General features: G+C 36.7%; 1 protein-coding gene across 1 annotated transcript; it reads left to right on the top strand.

The window, feature by feature from the left end:
- Window positions 1–1440: 1440 nt before the first annotated feature.
- CDC16 (cell division cycle 16) lies at window positions 1441–24946 on the top strand. The gene is made up of 18 exons (XM_005228648.4): window positions 1441–1616; window positions 3815–3869; window positions 4793–4890; window positions 5404–5442; window positions 6300–6440; window positions 8338–8497; window positions 9142–9236; window positions 9874–10007; window positions 11688–11767; window positions 13320–13369; window positions 14069–14142; window positions 16432–16557; window positions 17173–17325; window positions 17915–17978; window positions 19643–19704; window positions 21854–21989; window positions 22603–22693; window positions 23797–24946. Exons 1-18 carry the CDS (start codon window positions 1569–1571, stop codon window positions 24060–24062), a joined length of 1872 nt encoding a protein of 623 aa, XP_005228705.1. The 5' UTR covers window positions 1441–1568; the 3' UTR covers window positions 24063–24946.
- Window positions 24947–25391: the final 445 nt, after the last annotated feature.

Here is a 25391-nt window from a genome sequence, read left to right as displayed (position 1 = left end):
ATCTAAATTCATCTTGTTCTCCCTGAGTTCCTGCAGTTTTCTGTCCTGATACCTCATGCTGAATAGAAGCCACTGAGCTCTGATGAGTTACATTGCACCTGGTCTAAAAGGGAAACGTGCTACTTATGGGCAAATTGCGGGCTCCACTGCTCAGCAGTTTTAAAACGTATTAACATCTTGTTCAAACATCTTTTATTGTACATAGAAAGATCCACAAACTGACAAATACATATGCTGTTAACCATACTAATTTCAAAGAGCTTTTAAACCAACAAATGAGAGTGGTGTGGTAGTGCTCATAACAAGCCACAGGTTTTAGAGAGCTGAAGGTACAAAAGCTTGATTGCATCCTCTCTTCTGCCATGGAAGCTATTTGGACACCTGAAGGTGTCTTTAAGGAAGTTGAGCATGATGATAATGCTCACTAGGTAGGACTGTTAGATCTAAAGAAACTACTGTCAAAAGGATTAGTTTCTTCTGTATGTGATCTAATGGAAAGATGAACAAGGATTTTGCTTTCCTCAAGATCTTGGTTATCAAAATGTGAAAAAGTAGCAGACCTATAAATGCAGTTGAGTAAAAAAAAGCAAAATAAATCTATGCTTTACTGTAGGCATAAAATGAGTACCTGCCATCTGCAGCACACATGCTAAACAGTGCCAGAGAAGCGCAAACCCCGAAAGGATAACACAGCGCAAGATGAAAAGCTGACCTAACTAGTAACAGGAGGAAATCACTGAAGTCAGTTTTACCTCAAAGTGCAGCTACATCCAGAGAAGGCACGTGGATCCGTTTGTCTCAAATGGATACTGTTTGCTGGCACCCAGCTGCCATCTTTGTGGCCTTCCCCACACTTGACTCTGACATGGCTTTTCCTTCTCCATCCAAGCAAACACAGGTGACTGCTGCTCTTGTACCAGGCATACCCGCTCCAAGATGTGCTGGCCAGCATCTGAATTATTTCAAATCAGGCATTTTAATGCTTCACATTACCAGTTTTTCAGCTGACATTTTTCAGCAGTGTCATAGTGGGTAATGTTTCCCTAATCTGGGTGATACCAAAAATGACTGGGCAATGAAGGACTTGCAGAAAACCTCCTGACACACCGTCCACCATCACTGCAAAGTCCTGAGGAAATCTGCTCACCTCAAGGCCGCAAGTAGTCAAGGGGGGGGTGGTGGTGGCGGTGGTGTGTCTCAGGGCAATGGGTCTCTATAGGGGCTCTCACAGAGGCAAGCCTTTGCCTCAAAACTGCAGAGCAGAGTATCGGAATAAATTTATCGGGGGATGGACTGCGGAGAAAAGTCACAGAGTAAATTTAAGGGGGGCACCAGCCCGCTCGGTGGGGTTCCCCCTCCACCGGCGGCTGTCAGCGCTCCCGGAACGATGAGCTCTGGGCGCTGTTTCTGTGAGGGAGGCGGGGAAGGAAGCGGGGGCGGGTTTGAGTGCGGCACCGCCGGGCTGGGCGCCTCGTCTGGCGGGTGGCGGAGAGGCCGGCGCTGGTGGCGCGGTGGGCTTGGCGTCTGGGCCGCCTCCCCTTCGCTTCACCCTCAGGCCGGGTGGGAGGATGAACCTGGAGCGGCTGAGGAGGCGGGTGCGGCAGTACATCGACCAGGTGAGGCGCGGGCTGGGGTTTGCTGGGGAAGGGGCGGCTGGCCCGCCGGCTTTCCCCCAGGCCAAGCCCCTCTCGGCCCGGCTCCCGGAGGGAGGGAGGCCTGGGGTGGGGGGCGGGGGGCAGCAGTGCCAGCGTCTGTAGCCGCGGGGAGGGAGCTAATTTTTAATTTATGCCCCGTTTGCCCTGGAAGGGGAGGGAGCGGGGGGTGGGTGAGGGGTGCGGGGGGCCGGAAGCGCCGCCTGGGCTGGGAGCGGGGCTTGCGGCCGCCTGGGAGCGCGGCGGGGGGTGGCGGGGTCGTGGTTCCCTCTTCCTTCGTTCGTTCGTTCGGAGAGCTCGGTGTGGGAGCGGTAGGGCCGCTGTGTGGCGAAGGCGTGTTTGCAGGATGGCCACCTCCCGGGTTGTGCAAGTCGGGCTGTGCCTACTTGGTGGCTGGAGATGCCGCCGCGCTGACCTGCGGCGCTGCGGGCGGCTGTTGCCGTTTGTTGATGGGTTCAGCAATTATGTTGCTGCAGGGCAAACAAACAAACAAAGCAAGAGGAAAAATGCATTAATAAATTAGATTAAATATAGCATGGAACTTTGCTGCTCTGTTTCTAGTTCAGACCCTTGGTATTGACATCGCTCCTGAGAGAAACCCATCCCTTCAGTTAGCACAGGCATTTGGGTGTGTGGCCAGCGAGTCTGACTGAAAGATTGATCAGGGACCCAAGTTAATGTGGCGAATTTTATTTTATTGTTTTGCTGTACTCATTTGAGTTAAACTGGTTCACCAAGCTGCTTTGCCACACAGCTATATCGGCACTGGTGTGGTTCTGAGGAGGGGGCATCAGGAGGAACGTGGGAGTGCTTCTTTGTGTAATATAGTCGGCTTGTAGCACTGTAGAACTATAGAAGTGGTGTAGAATTTAACAGAAAATATATAGTGCCCTGTAAACCTGGATTATGTCTCTCTTTTGTGCTATTGAGAGTTATTTAAACCTTAGTTCTTGTAGACAGCTATTACATATCTGGGGGTTTGGTGGTTGGTTAGTTTTTTGGGTTGGGTTTTTTTTTTTTTTTTTGCTTGGGAGGGTGGTGATGGTGATTTTATTTTTCTTGGAGGTGCAGACTGAAACCAAACTATTCTCTTGCCACATTTGCTGGGCATTCTTAATCCCCATCAAGGAGGAAATGTGGGAACACAGGATAGAAGAGACTGCTTAGGTCATGGAGCATAGTGCTTTCTGAGGACTAGAGTGGCTCTCAGTGTGTGTTTTGGTAAAGTCTGCCAGACCTCTGCTCTAAATGCATAGAACAGTCTCTAAGGTTTACATGTAACAAACTGAAGCTGTAACGTTGCAGGAAAGAGCAAAAGTGATTAAGGCTTTTCTAGTGTTACAAGTCCTTTACCATGGCAAGGTATCTGTTAAATGTCCAGCAGAATCCTGGGAAGCATATCATGTCTCATAGCATGAAGGGTAGAAAGGAACAATAGTAGCCCTTGCTGATCTTCTTAGAGAATAATCCCAGCCAATTCAACGAGATTTTGCCTAGAACCCCAAATCTGATGCAATCTTAGCCGAGTTAGTGGGATGGATATACCTGCAAACTCTGCTTCTATTGGTTCTCTAGTTGCCACTTGTTTTCTCTATTTCACCCACTTCTCCTGAACTGCAGACTTAACAGTGAAACTGTATATCTAGGAATAAGGGCAGATTCGCATAGGGACTGTGGTTTTGTGTGAGGTTAAAGCATCTTGACTGGAGCATGAAAATTTCTTAAGCAGAGATCCTGCTGCTGAAGTTTCCTGAAGTAATTTGTATGTCCTTTTTTTATACATAGTATTCTCTTTCTTCTAAAATGTAGCATTTATTTTAACTGGAAGGGGGGGATTCTTGCTACTTTTTCAGTGATGGCAAATCAACTAGTGACCTATTTCCATACTTAGGTGGTGTCTACTTTTTGGTCAAAGATACCTGCATTTTACTGGGGAAAAATTAACAAACCCACCTTGAATTATTTTTTTATGTCCTTTAGAAGTTACAGTACTGGCCCTTTAAAACTATTTTTTGAACTTATAAAAATCTCAAATGTATATCACTGTTCATTAGAGACTACATGCATAAGATACTAAATGTGAAGGATATACAGTGTATTTCAAAATAATACAGGAAGGCGAACCCCCCAAAAATACTAATTATTTCTGTCATCTTTTACAGCAGCAGTATCAAAGTGCCCTGTTTTGGGCAGACAAAGTAGCTTCATTGTCTCATGGTAAGTAGTTGCTTTTTAAATTTTTATTAACTTCTTTCTGATAGTGTTCAGTTTTGGTTTTGTTGGTGATTTTTTTAAAGCTGTTTGGCTAAATACTGAAGTTCTGAGTTTGGTGTAAGGGTGTGAGTGCTTTTCTGTGATCTCTGAAATGCCATTTTTCCAAAAAGAACAGAGCCAATCTTCCTTCCCTTTTGAACTCCGTGTTAAAAGTGATGATTGGCCAAACCTTAAGGTTTGCCTGCTTTAAGGGACAAAAAGAAAGAAAAAAAAAAAGAACTGTGAGTGTCAAGGTTGGTTTCCTACAGGATTCACAGTTGCTCTGGGTGACAAATAGAATGCAATTTTATGGAGTGAGTTGATGCTGGTAGCCTGTGTCTGCCTACAGCTGTGGTCCATTTACACTTCTTAAAATGATTCTAGGAGCTTGATCCCATGAAAGCTTTGGTTGCCAATAAAGTAGGAGAGTACTAAATTGTGCTTCTGCAGTCATAACTTCAAGCTGCAGAGGTCTAGCGCTTTCATTTTCACTGTTGTTAGGTTCCCACTGATCTTTTTTGAGAGACACAATTCTGGGGTTTTTTTCTGCCCTATGTCCAAGGGCAGGGTAACCTACAACTGCTACTTTTTTAGATCTGTATCACTGTTGTGTCCTCATAACACACCTCTGGTATGAGATTCTTTGTATTCACTGTCTGGTGCACTATCTGATATCTTTAAAATTAGAATCTGATTATTTTTTCATTTTAATCTCTCACTGATGGATAGTCTAAGTTGCTTATAAACATACATATGTGTATATATAAAAAATATGACTTTGTAATCTGATAGGATGCTGGAGTGGGGAAAAATACTTTTCTAGGGAAGTGGAAGTGTTTAAAAATACGTTATAAATCAATGGTTTATAATTTGTTCTTTTATTTTAGAGGAACCACAAGATATCTACTGGCTGGCCCAGTGTCTCTACCTAACAGCTCAGTATCATAGGGCAGCACATGCCCTTCGATCGCGTAAGTTGGATAAGGTAAGTCATCTTCGTCAAAGACTTACTACTGTTATTACACTTTTAAACCTTTTCTGCAAACCACAGTGACTACTTCACCATCAGAGGATAAGATTTATGGGAAAATTAATTAAAAAACCTGCATGATGTAGTTTATCTGAACCAAGTGTAGTCCTGTGTTCAGTCAGCCAGATTGAAAATGTTGGCCCCAGATAGGGTCACAGAAAAGAGAAGGTGTCCAAGGATGTAAGTATAGCAGGTATGGGAAGGTGGAGTGTCACTTCAGGTGTAGTTGTTTGAATTGTCTTTCCGCTCTGCTAATGAGTGGTGAAGACAAGAGTGAAGCAATTGTCTTTTGAGAGTTTAATAGTAGTGAAAGTGATACAGACTTAGTCATTTTGGTCAAGAAAGACTTTTGGAGGTGAGAGGGATGAAGCCATACAACTGAAAAAGGAGAGGAGCAAAATGGAGTCCAGCAGTGTAAGTTAACTTGCTCTGTCTTTATAACTAATATGTATGAAACGTCTCTTTCAGTTATATGAAGCGTGTCGCTACCTTGCAGCTAGATGTCATGTGAGTACACGTTTTAACCTTTATTGGTGACAAACCAAACTAAATAAAAGATGCATCCTGGGAAGATTAGGTACCTGACAGGCAATGTAGATGTCTGTGTTTGTTGGAATAACATGCTTAAATTTTGCGACAGTTGATTTCATTCTTTAACCTTCAGTATGGTTGCTGGAGTATCTGTTGTGCTACTGTTCTGAAGAAATCCCACTGACCTTTTTTTTTCCAGGAAAGAAAAATACTCCTCTAATATTTTGTGGGGAAAGCACATGAACCACTTTTGTCTCATGTCTTCATGTTTACATTTTTAATTGGTTGGTTGTAGTCTGACCAGAGGAGATGTGATTTTTGGTTTTATAAGTATAGTTTGGAGCTTTATACCTCTGTGTAAAATGTGATACATAAATAGTAAAATGTAGTGCTTGCACAGGGCAATTGAATCAATTAATAGATTGATTGATTGTAGATTAATTAATAGATTGATTAATGGTAGATTAAATGTAGACATTTGAAATAGAATAATGTGCTGCTTTTTTCTTTTTTTTTTACTTTTTTATTTTATTTTACTAAAACCCGTATTAACTATTTTTAGAAGCATATCTTCTTCTGTGATTGCATAATGCTGAATAATAGATTTTTCTGTAGGTGTTAATTCCATAATTTTTTGGATGACTAGTAAAATATTTGACTGCAATTATAAAATGACATATGTCCAAATAAGAATATGCATGCATGAAAAACCTGCTGATAAGCACTGGTTGTTTTAATCTGTGCCTTTCAAATGTGACACTGTGTTTATTGGTGCTTTATGTACAGATGTTTCAAATCCCATCCTTGTTTTTTACATCCACATGTTTGGCTAGTATGCTGCAAAAGAACATCAACAGGCCCTTGATATTCTTGATATGGAAGAGCCAATCAACAAAAGACTTTTTGAAAAGTACTTGAAGGATGAAAGTGGATTGAAAGACTCTACCACAGACTGGGAGATGTCACAATCCTCTGTAAGTAACATTTTTTTAAACAAGTATTTTTATAACTGAGAAAACAATGTGTGAAGTCGGAAAGTGATTTTACTGCTGTATGAATCTGAGACTCTGTTTAAGCTTTCTTTTTTGGATAATGTAATTTTTAAAAGTGATGAATTGTTCTCCTTTTGGTCAGAAGTCATGTGTTAGCTTGCCTGTATGAAAATAACTTGTTCTGCTAGAATGAAGACAGATTTTCAACAACTTCCCATAAATTATTTGCAGACGCTTTGCAGGAAGTTCATGATCTGCCATTGGTTTGTAGTCTTTTAGCTCTATGCTGCTATTTCAGTATTGATAATGTAAACTAACATTTCTTTCAATTGGGCTGCAGGTTCTGAGATAACAAAGCAAGTTTTCTTCTCCTCCAGTTACTTACAATCAAGTATTTCCTTAACCTTATTCTCAGTGCTACATTTTTTAATCGCACTTGAAAATTATGTGATGTGAAAGTAAAGTTTCTGAAGCTCAGTGAAAAAGTTCTATATAGGTGCACAGTCAAAAGGGATCAGTACTGTGTGTAGGCTGTAGAGTCTGTGAATAGTCTTTATTTTTGGAGTTAGGAATTGATATTAGCTGAAACTACAGTGAAGGTGATTAACAGATGGCATGTTCCCTGTAAGACTGAAGTAGCAAAATGGGTTAAATCATCGACGTGAACTGATTTCAAATGCTGGTATTGATGGGCATAAGGGAGGAGAAGCAGGTTAGACTGAAGTTACTGTAGTATACCTTTAATGGGAACATTTAAGCTACCACCGCAAGCAAAGGAAGAAGTCTCTCAACTTTGGCTGTTCATTCTTTCTCCCTGTTTCATGGCACTCTGGCCCAGACAGGTGTTTGTTGACTGATTATTGAACTAAATTGGGAAACTATTTTGACTGAAAAAGAACTTGGCCAAAAAACTCAGCTTTATCAGTCCTTCCCTTCACAAATGCTTGTGATAATATAGTTCACTAATGTGAGGACAGGTTTGGTTTGCCAAAGGAGAGAAGTGGGTTCTGCTTGAAGAAATTTTAGACCAAACTCTTCTCTAGGAATGTGGCTTTTTAAACTTAATTTGATTAGTTTGCACAGGCCCTAGTTCCAGAGTAAGAATGACTGGTCTCTGAGCTGGTAACAATATTATCACCGTAGCAGCCCCCTGGGGTTTATTAGTTGTTAATGCAGCTATAGTGTTATTTCTAGCGTGGGGACTGCTGAGACAGTTGGTCTGTCTGATGATGTTGGTGTGTAACATGTTAACTTTCTCTTAAGTAACTTGCTGGCACTTCTGTGGCCTTCTGACTGAATTAAACACCCATCTAGGGAGTTTTGAAAGGACATGTTAGTTGCTAGACATCTTAGCACAACTTTAACTATGGTAATAGTGATCTTTCACTACTTTCATTTCTGAAACATCTGTGTTTTGGATTGAAAAGAAGAATATGTTTTTCTGCTCAGAGTAGCTGAGTCTATTGATTTGGCCTTTTTCATCTCTGCTGTGGTCATTCTTGTCTTGCATGAAATATGTGGTTTAATAGTCAACAGATAAGTGAATTACCTTTGGAAGTGACGATTTCCCTATGTTGAGTATGAAGGGAATTTAGTATATCAGAGAGCTGGGTGCCAGAAGTAGAAAAGATAAATTCTGCCTCCTTCAACTTATTTCAAGTATGTGTTTGCTTGCTAGTAGATTATCTGAGAGAGCATTCATTTGATTATTTTTTTTAAGGTAGTAGAGACAATATGTTATTTAAAGACAGCACTAGAAAACCGGGTTCTATCATACATGAAATGCTTTTTACTTTTCAGGGAGCCCATTTGATTTGTGCTCAAACCAAATTGCAAATATTGATTCAGTCTTTGACCTTCAGCCCTGCTTTTCCACCAGATCAAGAGCTCTATATGCCTTTTGCGAGGGAAGATCTATGATGCTTTGGATAATAGAACCCTAGCAACATACAGCTACAAAGAGGCCTTGAAGCTTGATGTTTACTGCTTTGAAGCATTTGATCTTTTAACATCGCACCATATGCTGACGGCACAAGAAGGTCTGGATAGCAGTATTTCTCAAATACAAGTAAAACTTAGCTGCTTTCTCACTCTGCCTTTTTCATGGATAAAAATTAAAGCAATACTGCAAGTAACAGACTCGAAAATTTTGAGAATAGAAAATGTATGAAATTAGTGAAAATTCTCATCTGCTCAAACTTACATTTGGACTTGATTTTTTGGCCTTGCAGTGCTAAGAACTAAAAGAAACAAAGTAACCCAGCTGTCCTGTTTGTTAGCTCTGGAAGCTCCCACGCTCTTTGCTTAGCCTGAACAATGTTTTCCCCGTGTCTTCAACTTCACAAGATTTGAATCTACAAAACCCTAGTGGTCTTTACTTAGTTGTAGGAGATATTGGTTAATATACCATTCTGAGTGGTAAAATTTGACATGCAGAGTAAATAAAAACAGTGGTGTGTTTGTTCAGCTATTAAATGTTATCTAAAAGTTTAGAAGAAAAGCCGAAGTACTGAATCATTGATTTCCATAATTAGTAGTATTATCTGTTTCAGTGTATCTGTACTTTTGTCTTCCTTGTAGTTTAGGGTTGAGCATCATAAAATTCTTTGCATCTCTTAAGTTCTTAAAATGTTGGATCTTGCTATTTCTTCTGTAATAACCACTTTTTTTTAAATCCACATAGAAAAAGAACTTCTTGAATCTCTACCTCTTAGCAGACAATGTACAGAAGAAGAACAAGAATTGCTTCACTTTTTATTTGAGAATAAATTGAAAAAGGTAAACCACAAAACTGACTAAAAAGCTGGAGAATTGATTTGAAGTCTTGACTTCATGTGTAAATTTTCTTTGATTCCATTTATTCTGAACACTGGAATAAATAAGGGCTTTGTAGTTTTGGTTATTTTAAAATTTATGATGCTGGAGATATCACTTTATGGGGGTACTATAACAGTTTTGTATAAACTGTTTGTATAACCAGTATTTTCTGGTGTGGTGACAACTTGAAATTCTGATATTTTTTTTTTTAGCTTCATTTCTTGAGAAACTTCTGGGTGGGGAAAAAGAACATTAATAATGTAGCCAAAATGCTATATCCTACTATTTTCAGGTAACTGACAGTGTTATTCCAGACTATTTTTCCAAAGAAATGTGAGAACACTGAAAGCCAACTGTATATTGCTTACTGTTCATTTCTGCAGCCTACACTTAAGATGTTGACACTGGCAAGCACCTTTTATGTTCTAATAAAGAAGCATTTTACCAAGCAGGTTTTTTATGGACTTTCAGTTTAAAACGAAGAATTTTAAGAAACTTGGTATTCTTAAGTATTCTTTTAGAACTAAAAATACTAATAGTTATACTATCTAATTTTAGGTTGTTTGTAGTTTAACATACTGTTTCTTTTGCCTTTCAGTATAATAAACCCAGTGAAACACTGATTCCTGAATCAGTAGATGGTCTTCAGGAAAACCTCGATGTGGTAGTATCCTTAGCCGAAAGACATTATTATAACTGTGATTTCAAAATGTGTTACAAGCTTACTTCTGTGTAAGTATACAAAGCAACTTTGAGGGGTTTTTCTCATATAGCGAGGTATAATAAGTATGCCTGGACTTACAGTGAATATCATTGTTCAATGGGTTGACATACATAACCATTTGATACAGAGTTACAGGTATTTAAAATGTGTAGTTTGTGTCTGGCAAGACATACTATTTTTATGACGTGTAGCAGAAATATCCAAAGCAAAACTCCAGCACTGTGCTGCACTTCCCTTCATCCATCCTCTTCCTTACTCTGGTACCTTCAGTTCTGTGTTCTCTCTACCTATTTCTTGGCCTTCAGAATGAACAGGTTTGAATCAGTTGGTTAGTTAGGAAGTATGATTTCTCTGGCTGATTAAAAGTTATGTTAATTTTAATGTGCTGAGTATTGTGTCTCAGTTGTTAATGTAGCCCAGGCATACGCTGCTGTGCAGTTGTCGTGTGGGTCAGAACAACATGGATTGCTTCTCAACTACTGTAAATCTGAACACATGGTTGGGGAGCTATTTTTTCTGCTGGTCTGACAACAACCATTTTAAGAAAATTGTATTTTTATGTATGTAATGCATAGCCTCAGAATATTAGTAATATAGAATAGAAGGGGGGGTTGGTTTTTTTTTTAATAGTAAAGCTTTTTCTTACCAGAAGCAAGCCATCACTATGTAGAATATCCTATGGAGCTGAGTACAGACAAGATTTTTGGAAAGGCTGTAGAGAATGCTGACAGGGTGAATTTAAAAATCTGAGTAAAATCATGATCCTACTGAAATAAATGACTCCAATTAAGTCAATAAAATTATACGAGTGCAGATTTGTTTCTGAAACTTAATTTCCACAGTGTGTCTAGCAGAAAGTGGCAGGAGTTAATGTCTCCTTAGTGGGAGACTATCACAGATGCTAAAACTTGGATATGAGAGTCTGAGAAGTCCATATAATTTCAAAGTTTTAGACTCCCTTCAAGAGAGCATTTAATATACTTGTTTATATGTTCTTTTATACCTCTCATTTGAAATAATTTGAACTCTTTAAAAATAAACTTTTAATTATTTCAAGGCATGCTTCTCAGAGAATGGAGTCATAATGTACTTTTGATTTAAGAGATTCTGTGAATAGATTTTAAGACATCTTTTTCTTCTCTTCCTAGTTCACCAAATGCTAACAAAAAGGGCACATGCCTACATGCCATGTCCTGCATGCAGTCTGTTGTCTGTGAGACTATCATCCATTTCTAAATGCCGCAGGAAATAAAAATTTAAAACTGAGCTAAGTATGTTTCCTAAGGCATACTGCTTAGACTTAAGCTCAGAAAGTTGAGGACTATTGCTTGAAAGTTGCTGTCAGATATATGGAAAAGATGAACAGAAACGTTGTTTGCCGTTTGCTGGTTAAATTTGAAGTGACCTGCAAACAAATGTGCATTGTATTCTGTTTTCCTTATTGTATATTCAGCTTGCCAGAATTTTCTGTTATCCTCTTTTGTTAAGTTAAATTAATAGTTATTTTTCTGGTTTTAAGATAGCCTTCTATTATGCTGTTAATAGTTACCTTCTAGTCACAAGTAGTTTTCCAGTGCCTAAAGTGGTAATTAACTGGAACATTACATACTATAAAACAACTTACTTATAAAACATTACAATTTTTGAAATGTGTGTTGCAGATTTTTTTTTATTTTTTATTTTTCCAGAGTAATGGAAAAAGATCCTTTCCATGCAAATTGTTTACCTGTGCATATAGGGACACTTGTGGAGCTTAATAAAGCAAATGGTAAGAAATACAACATTTATTATGAGTCAAAATAAGATTGTAAAGCTTCAATTTTAAAAAAGAATTAAAGATGCCAGGAAACCCCCTTATATACCATTTTAAAAATGACGTATGTTGTTCCTCCTATCTGCAGTTTCAAGAAAACAGTGGTATCCAGAAAAGAAGGGGGTTTCAGAGATGGTAGCGAGGCTGAAGAGGGGAAGTAGTTATGCAAGGAGTCTTCATTCATGATCATGAGTGTCACTGTCTTTTAAGCACTGGGCTGTGTGGCCAGAAAGTTAGTGCGCTACACTGCTTCGTTTCTGTTTTGAGGTGATCTTCATAGAGTGTACTTTTTCTGCTCAAAAGTAAAATACATTAAATTTAACTAGAAGAAACTCTTCATCAGTGTGTATGCTTAGATGGACATGATTATTCTGTGTTAGGAAAAATTCTAGACTCTTCTTGCCTTTGCTGTTGTGAAGGCCTCTTTTTAGTTTAAACAAGTTCTTAATCATGCAGCACCTTTGCTGGGAATTACAGGAATAGCTTGCTTGCAGCTGGGATGGCTTCTGATTTCAGACTGCATATAAACATCCAAATCAAGCGAGGAGCTCGAATGTCTTTAAAATCAATTGGAAAATAGAATAAGGAGCTCATACGATTTGCAGTCTCTCAAAGGATGGTGCATTGCATGTAGGCAAATAGATCATTACGTGTACTAGTACTTCTCAATGTTTAGTGAATGTACTTTCAGTTAACTACATCCGAAAATGTGGCCAGTACTCTTGATTTTTCTTCTGTGTCTGCCTTGAGAAGCATTTTGTAAATAAGCTGGTATTTTGTATGCCAGTCTTCATGTTTGATTTTTCTGAATCTGAGAATTGATGCAAAGTACTCCAGGACAAACTCATCAATTTAAGACCACTGTACTCTAAAGAAATAGAAATTTTATGTACCATAATGCTATTTCTTTTGAAACTGCGTAGGCAATAGAAATGTTATCCTATGTCTGATTACTTCCGTTGTTGCTAGAAAACCTGGAGTAAGTTATTCTAATAACTAGAATTATTATTTTTATTACATAAGTAATCACTTAGAATTATTCCAAGTAGTATAATAATTTATTTGCTTTTGTCCTGTTTTCAGCATATTAATGCACAGGACTCTACTTAGAAATTGATCTAGCCTCTAGTATGTTATACCTTTTAGGTATAGGAAGTTCAGTGGTGGTTTACCTTGACAAGACACATTCAAGTATGATACTACAGGTGCTTATTTTAATGTATGTTAATCACCTAAGTTGTTTGAGAATTCCGAAGGAGTGGGATGTATAGCTGCTGATTTATGTGCTGTGGAGACTTATGGGTTGGGGGTTTTTTTTAGTTAATTGTAAAACTGAATCTGTTTTGAGGCAGTTTGAAGCATTACCACTAAACAGAAAACATTTTTCTTCATTTCTATGTTAATAACATTAGATGTTCTGGATATTTTGTATAGAAAGCTAAAGGGCTTGAAACATCTTAATGTTTTAGCATGTTTTAATTTTATTTTCTTTTTACCCACTATGTAGAGCTTTTCTATCTCTCTCACAAACTGGTGGACTTGTACCCAAATAATCCTGTAAGTTGTTCTAAGCCTTCACTGACTGGTAGTTTTTCTAGGTGAAAGCATCTAAAAGTTGTAATGTAACGATCAGTTTGAGTAACAGAATTCAAAATCCATTTCTGGATGAGCTAGTAAAAATGGTTTGTTCCTTTTATTTTCTATGCATTGTAATTTTCTTAAACCAAGGATCTTTTTTTAAAACAAAGTACCTGTAAAATATATTTGATGTGAGGTATTCACTTCGAATAATAATTTGAAATAAATGCTACAGTAATAAATGTCTATGCCTCTCTGGGCAACCTTTTTCAGTGTTTGATCACCTTCATAATGAAAATTGTTCTCCTTCTACTCAGTCTCAATTTTCCATGTTGCAACTTGCACCCATTGCCTCCCATCCTGTCACTGCACTTCTGAGAAGAGTCTGGCTCTGTCTTCTGTATTCCTTACTATTAGATAATTGAAGACTGCAATAAGCTTTCCACTTAGTGCTCTCTTCATGAGGCTGAACAAACTCAGTTAGAGGTGTACATGCCAGCAGTTTTAGCTTGTCTGTAATATCAAATATAATTTGAAAAGCTGACTGTGATTTCAGTGAAAATGTTCCTAACTTCTCCAATTATAATCTGTTCCTCTGTTTTGCATCACCTCTGGTGATGTTTCACTAAAATCAGTGTGATATACTTAATATTATTCTATTTTTATTTTAATGTATAGGTGTCATGGTTTGCAGTAGGATGCTACTATCTCATGGTTGGCCACAAAAATGAACACGCCAGAAGATATCTCAGGTAAAATTTTTTTCCCCGGTTTTCCTTAGGGATCTGTTGCATGCTTGCTAAACAAATTTCATGATTGTAAGCTCATAAAGTAAACAGAAGCCATGATAACCCAGCTACTACTAAAATATTCCTTTTGTTGACACCCAGTTTTTGATATACCAGTTTAGACCTCATTCATTGAAGTAATTTAAAAATGCAGAGACTTATGTGGAATCTCTTTTGGCAGTCCACCTTCCTCTTATGGGCAGGTGTAGTCCCTGCATTTGCTCATGCTGCCAAGCTAACTATGCCTAGGTGATCAAGCCTCCATTCTTAGCTTAAGGACACTCGGGTGTTCTCCCAGGTTCAGGTTTCATATTTTAAAGGGAAGAGTGAGATAGATGATTCTGACATTCAGCTGTCCGGTCTAGTTCTTTCTTTGCACAAGCAGCCTTGGACTTACTAGGTTGGTCAGTCAGTCCAATGCTCTTTCTTATAGGTCTTCTGTATGTGTATTGATAATGAACGCTGGGGAGCAGGACGTTGCTGTGAAGTAGGGCATTTGTGTTGGTGCTGTAAGCTTAAACTGAGAAGGTGTAAATCAACCTGCAAGGCTTTCATTTTTCTTCTTCAGATCTTTGTAGACAATATATGTAACGATGGGTTAGTAATTTACACTGTTTAAATGCCTGGTGGTTATGGGTAAACTATTGAAATTCCTGGCAAGTACCAGTGTGAAATTATTCAAGAAGCTGAGTGACATAGGTGGGTTTGGTGGTGAAATAAAGAGCATCTTTATTAAATCTGAAAGCATCCCTAGCCAAGAAGTGTCTATAGATGTGCTAGGGGCAAAAAACCCAAACCAAAAACATCAGAATTCGTGGTAGTTCTGGCAAAGAGGAAAAAGGTCAGGTAAAATTGAAATAGTAACAAGATGCCCACATTTCTTGGAAAAGAATTATAGTATGCAACTGCATGGCTAGGGACAACTATGAGCTAGACAGTAGTTTTTAGAAAAAGGATCTGGAGATATCATGGATAAAAATACAAGCTCCCATATTATTGTTTTGGAGTCATAGGACATCATGCTGGAGCATGCTGAACGGGGTACAAGGCACAGCCAGGCAGTGCCCTGTAACGTGTGAGGGAAGTATCATTCTGGCTGCTCCAGAAGCAAGATCTGAAGGATGCAGATAGCTCCAAAAAGGGTTCCTTCATCTGAACACCAATTAGGACGACGACATTTGCAGTAGAATATAATCCATCTTTTATAATAATAACAATGCTGTATTGTATTGTGTTGCTGTTGACAAGTTAATGTGTGGAGAACTCAAGGTTGATGTGAGACATTCAAATTGAATTCAAGAGAAGGCAATAAAAAAGCATTCTGGAGAAGGTGGCCAAGGAGGAAAGCTTTTGGAGGGATTTAAGTTGTCTAGGATGTACGGTGGGAAGATACAAATGTTCAAATATGTAAAGTTTTGTCCCAGGAGATGGCAAACAAACTGTTCTCTAGGATCTGCAATGAGAAATAACAAATTTAGCTGTGAGAAGCAAAATTTAGATTAAATGTTAGGAAAAAATGAAGAGTTTAATGGTGGTTAAGCAATAGAACAGATTAGTTGTGGAACATGCAGGATCTCTGTATTAGAAAACTTTAAAAATAGATTTGGCACATCTGTCATGAGCTGTTTAGTTATGAATGTCCTTGCCTTCAGACTGAAACAAGAACATTAGAAAGCTCTGTAGGTTATTTTCAAGTCCATCTTTCTGTAAAGATTTCAGGTTGCAGTCTGGATGCTCAGATTGCAGTCTTCATCTTGGAACTTGAGTGACATTTTGATGCACGGCAGTTGTCTGTGCAGTGACAAATACTTTTCATTAAGGCTAGTACACTTATATGGCAGAACTTCAACACACATTTTGACCTAAGTGTTCATTTGCTATTTTGGTATCCTGCTTGTGAAATGTACATTTGCAGGAAAATATTTATTTTGAAATGTATAGCTAGAATTTTGTAATACATTGAGTCACTACTACTTTCTTCTGTATTTTGCCCAATTCACCTATTATATAATTGTTTATGTTCAGTAATACAAAAGAATTCCTGCTGTCCACAAAAAGCAACAGAACTAATACAATGCATTCTTGAAAATGTGTGATACTTCTAAGTGCTGAATGGTTTGAACTTTTAAAATTAACTTTGTTTACCACGGGTCTTAACGGAATATTTTCTTAACATTGCTATGTAAGTAGTCATCTGAAGCAGATTAAATTTAACTTCAGATGTGTTTGCTTGTGACTTGCTCTTGATTTTAGCAAAGCTACTACACTTGAGCGAACCTATGGACCTGCATGGATAGCATATGGACATTCATTTGCAGTTGAGAGTGAGCATGACCAAGCAATGGCTGCATACTTCACAGCTGCACAGCTCATGAAAGGGTATGTCAAAAATGTCACAGTCAGGAAAATTAAAATTAATCCATAAATAGTGTAGAATATTGACCTATATCCCTTTAAACAGTAGGAATACATTTGCAACAATTATCTGGTTGAGAACAAATGAGAAAAAAAACCCAAATAATTTAATCATCTGCCTTTGACTGCATTGTTTATGATTGCTGTTGTGATTTTTTAAGTTTTAAAGTCAAGATTTATATTTAGGTAATCTGTTTTACCTGAAAGTTCTCTGAAATTTCTGAATCATGTTTGTTGTAACAGGTCAAACTGCTGTATAGTAATAACTTGAACAGCTGTTTCATGGTCTGGAGAAGGTTGTAAAAAAAGTCATGGATTAATCATGTTATATTGCATATAAAGCTATTGCATTTGATTGTAGTTATTGGTAAATGTAATCCCTGTAATTATTACTTCATATTCTATTTGTAAATTAAATATGGGAAGGAAACTAGGGGGAAAAACCATTTAAATCAGCTTTTACTTGAAAGTACGTAAATGTATGCAAACACAGTTGGCATTTCTTTATAGTTTGTAACAACATTCCTGGTAAGTGCATGTTTGGTTTTTTGTGATTGTTTGTTTTGGATGTATTTTCAGGTGTCATTTGCCAATGCTTTATATTGGACTGGAATATGGTTTGACCAACAACTCGAAGTTAGCTGAAAGGTTTTTCAGCCAAGCTTTAAGCATTGCACCTGAAGATCCTTTTGTTATGCATGAAGTTGGAGTAGTTGCATTCCAAAATGGAGAGTAAGCTTGCAAAATACAATCTTAATTATGGTTTATTCTGCAGCGTAATGTGCCAATATATCTGCTAAAGTACTTGCACAGAACCAAAAGAAACTATAGTTCAAGTTTATATGGTGTTTACTCTAGACCCTTGCTTTCTACATTGTTCTTTGTTTAAGATTGAACTAGGAAAGAATTTAATGCTTGAGGAACATGCAGAGATAGATTATTATTTTCTGTGTGCCTGTCATTGTGTAGTGGCATACCTTGAAAAGGCATCTGTCTGCAAACAAGTGCGCGCATGCTATAAAATTTTATACATCAAAACATTTTGTCAGCTCGGGAGGTTCCAAATATATTTTCAAAAAACCTAACATAGAAGAAGTATTTAGTGAATATTTTTGGTTTGCTTCTGATTTTTTAACTTGGTCTTGTTAGTTCTGAGTGCATGCAAAATATAGCCAAATGTAAATTACTGGGTTTTATATCTCCTTTCGCTCATATGATGAGATAATGTCAAAGAACTCTGCCTTGTAATACAGTTTTCTCATACTACTAATGAAAAATCTACTAATTTACTTTTCTTTCCCCCTACCTCCTCAATTCTTAGCTGGAAAACTGCAGAAAAGTGGTTTCTTGATGCACTGGAAAAAATCAAAGCTATTGGAAATGAGGTATTTTTCCTACTAATATGCATGACAATAAATCTGTAAAACTCCAGGAAATTCTGTAATATTGGGTGACAGAATATGTTGTGCTTATTTTGAGGTAGACGCAATATGATACAAATTTGACTTTGAAACTTGGATCATATACTTGTAATTGAGTATGTTGGGTTTTCAGCTGAGAATCATCACATTATCTTCCATGCTAAATGAAAAGGCAAATTTTCTATATGAAATTAGAAGAAAGTAAGTGTTGACTAGAGAGTAGAATCCTGGTCTCGCACTCAAGTCTTGGGTCTTAATAGACCAATCGTTCCTGACCTGAAAGCGGAACTGGGTACACATGTGAAGATGGTTTCTGCCACCTTAAGGTTAGGCATTTCTTGAATGACTTCTACTTTTGTTTGGATGTAATCCTGTAGGTATGGATTTGTTTTCTTTCTACCAGATAGAGACACTGGGTGGAAATGGGTCACAGGATGCTTAACCAACTTCCTGAAAGTAATCAAAATAACCACTGGCAAAAGGTTTGTCAGGAAACGTGCTTGTAGTTCGTTACAACCCTGATTTCTTAAATGCTGGAACACACAAATGCGCTCGCACCTAGTACTGTTCATTTAAGTTGTGTGTCATCATCTCGTCTAAAGAAACACATTATACTAGAGTAACTCAAGATGCCTTAATGAAAACAGTACCACCTTGTGACAGGCTTCTTGTGAATTTTGAAACAGGTTTTCTCAATTTTTAGCTTGAATTTAGTTTATGAGGACACCACCTCATCCTACTATAATTGTTAAAGCATCTCCTATCAAGATAATGAAACTGCTTCCAGAGCACAATAAACCTTCTATGAAGTGGAGAGCACTGAAAAAACTATTATCATGTGGTCAAGACACATATTTACTAACAGAAATTGCGCAGATACTAATGTATACACTTGCCAACATATAAATATGGTTGTTCTGTTTTAGTTAAAGTTGTAATGTTCATGCACGTGCCACAAACTTTGTAGATCAGGGGCGTTTTTCTTGTTTATTGAAAAGTCCTAAATATCAGCAGATCCACAAACACACAAATGGAAATTTAGAATTAGTGGGAAACACCTAAATTACCTAGAGAGAGAGAAATGCTCTTAATGTTGTTATGAATCACAAATTCATAATGCAGTCAAGTCCAAATAATTTTTAATTCCAGGAAAAAATCTTTTAAGGATTTTGGTGGCTCAGATTGTCTTCTGTGTGCCTTGTAAATGAGCTCGTATATTTAGTGCAGATGAAGGGGAAGACAGGAACAAGACCTTCAGTATTTATGATTATTTTACAAATACCCAATTCGGATGGTGTTCAGTGCTCCTTGGCTGAGAGACTTCATGTGATTTTTAGCTTAGCAGAAAACAAATGTTTGTTTTACATCCAAGTTTTAATATCGCTGACCCTTTAAAGAAATTTAATTGGCTTTGGGGAAAGGAAAAACTAGAAAAATGAGTTAATTGAATAAATGTTTTTAGCTTAAATATGCGCTTTGAAAAGAACTGAAAATGCTCGTGATATTTTTCTTGGTCATGAATGAATTGCCTTGTTCATTTGTTTGTTGATTGGGGGTTTTTTTAAGAGACAAAATTCAGTTACAATTTGGGAAGCTGCAGTTATTTGAATTGTTACATTATTTTTCAGGTAACTGTTGATAAGTGGGAGCCTTTATTGAACAACTTAGGACATGTCTGCAGAAAACTCAAGTAAGCAAAGAGTATTGGAGCTACATTTATCTGGAATACTGCACAAAAGGCCTACTTCTCACTTATATCAGGATTATGTACCACATGAGAATAGTGTAAAAATACCTTATAAGAACAAGATTCTGTAAATCAGCTTTTGAATGTAAATACGTTAATTGCCTCCTACATCCAGTGTACTATATGCAAGTTAAAGTACTTAATGTAAAAGCTTTTCCTTAACTATTGATTCTAATTAGATAAAAATTTGGTCATAGGCTTTTAGATCCTTGTATGGGTGTGAATTCTAACTGGATACTGTCCCAGTCTTGACATAGGTGAATATGTCCATTGATTTAATTAACATAAAGGTGGGTTTGTGCCAATTAACTGGATCAGTGTGTATTTTCGTTATTAAAGTGAAATATTCAGTGACGTTAACACAGAAATAAAGTATTACTTCGTGGGTTTTGAGAGCACGCTTCAATACTTAATTTCATATTTTTGTTCTAGGAAGAGAAAAAGAAAGTGCAAAGTACATATGCAAGCTTTAACAGTTTTAACATAGAGAAATGTCTTCTCATTAATTACCTTAATCTGAATCTGATTTTAACCAGTGTTTTGTTTAATCGGTGCCATATCTTTTTTTTTTTAGTGTCATGATTTTAGTTGTCCAGTTGGTGTATACTGTAATTTTTGTTTCAAAGCTGCTAATGAGAATGTGATTATGGTAGATATAAGTGTACCTCTGCTTTGGCTTTGGTAATAATGGCTTTGTGCTTGAATTGCCAATTAGTTTTAGTTTTCATTATGAAATACAGATGTATAATAGTTACCCCTTCTGCCAAGATCAAACAAAAGGCGCTGCTTCTGGAACCTATTCCTGAGTATAATTGCAGGGGTTTTTAAAATGCTTGTTTCGTCTAATTCCTTTTGCCTTTTTTTTTTTTTTTTTTTTAATTTCTAGGCTAAGTTAGTAACTGCTTACGTCACACTTAGGACAACTTACATTCTATTATTTATTCAGATTCAGAAAGCCAGCCTAATGTATTTCTACATCCTTGTAAACCATCTTTCAAGAAAATCAAGTTTAGAATTTAGGCAATGTACATATGCTTTGACAATTTAAAAAATTCTGTCATAATTTACTCATTTACAAATTTACTAATTTTTTAACTTATTTATATGTGTTCATAATACATGATATTGTGCTATTATGAAAAAACTTACTGGGTATATATCTGGTCATTAGCATTATGTGTTTGAAATTTGAAAGCAGTATATTAAAATACAGTGGTAGTCAATTGGTAGTTAATAGGTAAATGCTATGAGTGAAAATAGAATTCAAATCATACGAAAGGTTTGTGTAGCAAGTAAACAGTTGCATAATTTTTCTGCCTCAATTGTTACTTAATGTCCTCTAACAACTTCATGGTTTACTGTTTTGCATAATTTCATTATAACTATAGACATTAAAATTTCTTCTGAATAGACAATTGCTATCTTTAATAACTTGGAACTAGGATGTCAAATGTGATGATTTAATTTCTGAGAGTAATGCCATAATGTATATTAATTGTTGTTTTATAAAATAACAAATGCAATGAGCAGTCTAATTAATGGATAATTTTCAAAGAAAAGGTGGCTGGTACTTGAAAGAAATTAGGGATATGTAAACCTTCTTTTCTGATACAGCAGAGACAGCAGGTGGCAAAATGGATGTGACAAAAGTACTCCTGTATGTAGCACTTAAGGGTTGTGAAATTTCTGCCCAGAGAGCTTTTCTCACTTTGAACAATGAGTGATTTCATCTTGTATTGCTCCTTTGCTCCCCTGGGGAGGAAAATGAAAGCTGCGGAAAGAAAGCTAATGTTACAATAAGCAGCATTAAACATCTAAAGCAATTTACCATAGCAAATTGCTAAGATCATCCCCAAATGGGGCCTAGCTGTATGCAGCTGTTGTGCTACATGAGAGGAACAATGATTTTTCAATTACACTGAAGAAGAAAATTGTCAATATCTGTGAGTCTTTTGTGCGTTCTATTATGTTCAGAGTATGAAGCAATAATTTTTAAGTTCTTGCAGGATGGCGTGCCGCTGAGCTAAGAAACTATAAAAACACCTTTCACCTTGAAGCTTACTAATAGATATTCTGTGTTTAACCCTGACAGGAAATATGAAGAAGCACTGGAATACCATCGTCAGGCTCTAGTATTAATTCCTCAAAATGCTTCTACTTACTCTGCCATTGGCTACATACATAGTCTAATGGGCAATTTTGAAAGCGCAATTGACTATTTTCACACGGTATGTAACTGGCTTAAATTAAAGTGCTGGTCACAGATTCTGTTATTTACAGTTTCATTCTATTTTGGTTTTGGAACAGAGAATGAACATTTTACCAAGCCTCCAAATTAGTGTTTCTTTTATAATCTTAATCTTTTTTTAAAAAGGATCTTCCTAAGTTTTCTATTGATTAGGTAAAAAATGGCCACTTTGAAAAACTTAGTACTTGGATCCTCCTTTGTTGTAAATTAATTGAATATCATATTTGTCATACAAATTTTATGTACATAAACTCATGCAGCTGAAATAATTCAAAATACTTCCAACTTAAGCCTTGAAGTAGAACCTTTACAATAAGTGCAACACGTTATACTTCATGGTTTGTGAATGATTCTCTGTCTGTATACATACCCTTTTCTGGTTTTGATTTTGTGCTTTGCTTGCTTACTAGTTCAGCCAGTTCATATGACAATATTTTAGTTGTGCAATTTTTTGCTTTTACACTGAAGATTATGCTCTGATTGCATTGGCAAGCAACATAACACACTCAGAACCGTTGTGGACTTAAGATGTAAATGGTTTTATTTGCTACTGAATACTTTTCACTGCTGTTTGGTTTTGGTTTTTTTAATAGGCCCTTGGTCTTAGGAGGGATGACACATTTTCAGTCACAATGCTTGGACATTGCATAGAAATGTATATTGGTGATTCTGAAGCCTACATTGGTAAGTTTCACTTATGTGACTCTTAAGTCATGGAGTCCTTTGAGAGGAGTCTTATTCTTACATCAAGAAAGACTGTGTACCATTACCTAGTTAACTTACAAAGTAGAGTTTGGTTTTTGTTTGGGGTTTTGTTGGTTTTGTTGGGTTTTGTAAATGGCTAAATGAGTCAGAACTTATCAGTAATTGTAGATGACCACTGTTTTTTGTAAGCATCACAACGGTAAATTCTTACCAGTATAAAGGAAAGACTTTGCCACTGAAGGTCGTGATGATCTCTTTTACAGACAATACTGATTTGTGACAGCTTAGAAACCAAAGGAAATGGGGAGAAAATAAAAGAGAAATATGGAGTTAGCATGGTAATGCTGCTGGAGAGAGATATGGGCAGAGTGGTTTTACCATGTCAGAAGTCTGCTCTGTGGAGACAGGATAAATTCTCCTGACTCCAAAAATACAGCTTTGTGTATAGTTTAAAAAAAAAAAAAAAAGGTGCTTCATGACAGTAATACATTATATTGCCACAGTTCAAAATATTCTATGAAAAGTTTCTGCCCCCTCCCAACTTTTATAGCAACATATTTCTACTTCAATGAACTTAGTGATTTATCTGTAATGAACATAGTTGATGTCCTGTCAAGTATGTTAATGAGGCTGAAGCCAGTAAAAGCCATCTGTGTGTGCTCTGTTGTTTTTCCTGCAGATTTTTCTTACAATTGAAGCAGATGTTTCTTCTCAATAGTCTTGCTCCATATGTAGTCAGTTAACACATCTGGAAGAACCATGCAGCTGTGTGATATGCATTAATGCAAACCGTGCTGTGTGTAACTTAACAAAAAAAGCCTCTTAGAGAATTGGGAAGGGAACTGGCAATTACTTCTAACAGACTTTTGAATCGGAGTTGTACTACTTATATTGTGCATTTTTTCAAAAAGGAGACTGCTGGGTTTTTTCAGAACAACTCTATTCAACTTTAGTGATTAAGCAGCAACAGCTCCCTGTCAGTATGAAAGCAGAGAATTGTAGTAATTTCTGGATGATAGTTTGAGATGCATTTTTTGGGAGTTTTTCATGGGAATAAACTAACGGTTTAACTGTTTTTCTAGGAACAGAGATCAAAGACAAATTAAGATGTTATGACTTTGATGTACACACAATGAAGACATTAAAGAACATAATTTCACCTCCCTGGGATTTCAGAGAATTCGACATAGAAAGACAAACTCTAGATGAAAGTGGCATAGTAACATTAGAGACATCACATCAAAGGAAGAGTACAGATACCAGTCGCTCGTTGGAAGAACCATTTGAGATAGAAATGAATGAAAGTGATATGATGTTAGAAACATCAATGTCAGACCATAGTACATGACCATAAATGCTGGTAGAGAGCTCATTTTGTCAAAGTGTAATATGTTTGTTTTAGCATTTTTGTTACGGTGTTATACTTTCAAGAATTTGCTATTTTTATATGAATTCAAACTACTACCCTGTACTTAAAGAAGAAATAATGCTTGCCTTAAGGATGATTAAGAAGTACACATGACAAACTATTTCTAAAAAATTAATCATACATGATGAAGTAAAAAAATAAATTTACTTGTTTTTTTCCCTGAACTGTGTACTGGTCCATGTGTCTGCCATCACTAAGACTGTGAATGTTTAAAAATAGTAGTTAACATGGAACTGTTAACAAGTTGTTAAACTGAATAGCCAGTTTAATACAGTATTATTGTGGCTCCTGAGTTTTCATCCTGTCTGTAGAGAATGCTTTCTTAGTAAATAAACAAAAAAATCCATTAACTTTTATACTTACTACTTCATAAATATGTATTCCTTTAAGGAGCAATTTCAATGGTTTTCCATCATTTGACTCTAATCTGGCATACATTAAATTGATGATAAAGCATGTTATTTTGTTATACTTTCTCTTAGTTATTAATTTCAGTTCTTTGTCATTATTCTATATTGCAATACTGAAAGATAATTTAAGAACTGTTTTTGATAAGCTGATTAGACAAACATGAATGGCATAAACATTAAGATAAATCACTCTTTCCCACAATTAGAGCTATTATAAAGTTGTAAGTCACAGTGTACTGCTGTAGGGACCACAGTAATTCTCTTTATACATAGTTGTTTTGTCAATGCAAAGTAGTAACTGAATAATACACATACATGGTTCTTAAAAGTGTGGTATTTTTAAATGTCATTAGTTCACTGAAAAATGAAGAAGTAAAGCATATGCCTCTGAAACAGCAGCAGTGATTTGTTCATCCACTAAACAGGAGATGGGTCTGTTTGCCTTAGTGTGAATGTTGAACTTATTTTGTGTGAATTTTTTCCTTCCTTTCTCTTCTTGCCTTTTCCACATATGTCACACTGTGGGGCTGAAAATTAAGAATTTAATGCTACAAGCTGTCATAATATTTTCTTCTGTGACTTCCAGCTAAGTTTTGGCATTTAATGTTTAGAATGGATTTCTTGAAGTTTAGCGGTCCAGACTTGAGTGCAAAGTATTCAGAACTCATGAACTAGCAATTTTTCTTTAGACAAAGGGTTTTTTTTCATGAAATACAAAAATTATTTTTAAGTCAACAAAAAAATAATTGATCTAAAATGTAACTTCTACACTATCTCAATACATTAGTGTTAACATTTAAATATGTACTTTCAATTACTTTTAGCGTAAAATGTGTGT

The sequence above is a fragment of the Falco peregrinus genome, chromosome 4, assembly GCF_023634155.1.
Source record: "Falco peregrinus isolate bFalPer1 chromosome 4, bFalPer1.pri, whole genome shotgun sequence".
NCBI lineage: Eukaryota > Metazoa > Chordata > Aves > Falconiformes > Falconidae > Falco > Falco peregrinus.
The sequence above is the reverse complement of the archived record's forward strand: the minus strand, read 5'-3'. Positions and strand labels throughout refer to the sequence as shown.

Coding starts and splice junctions, on each gene's coding strand:
- CDC16 (XM_005228648.4), top strand. CDS start 1,569: ATGAACCTGGAGCGGCTGAGGAGGCGGGTGCGGCAGTACATCGACCAG. Junction 9,237..9,873: donor TTGAGAATAAATTGAAAAAG/GTAAACCACAAA, acceptor TTTGCCTTTCAG/TATAATAAACCCAGTGAAAC. Junction 14,143..16,431: donor CACGCCAGAAGATATCTCAG/GTAAAATTTTTT, acceptor TCTTGATTTTAG/CAAAGCTACTACACTTGAGC.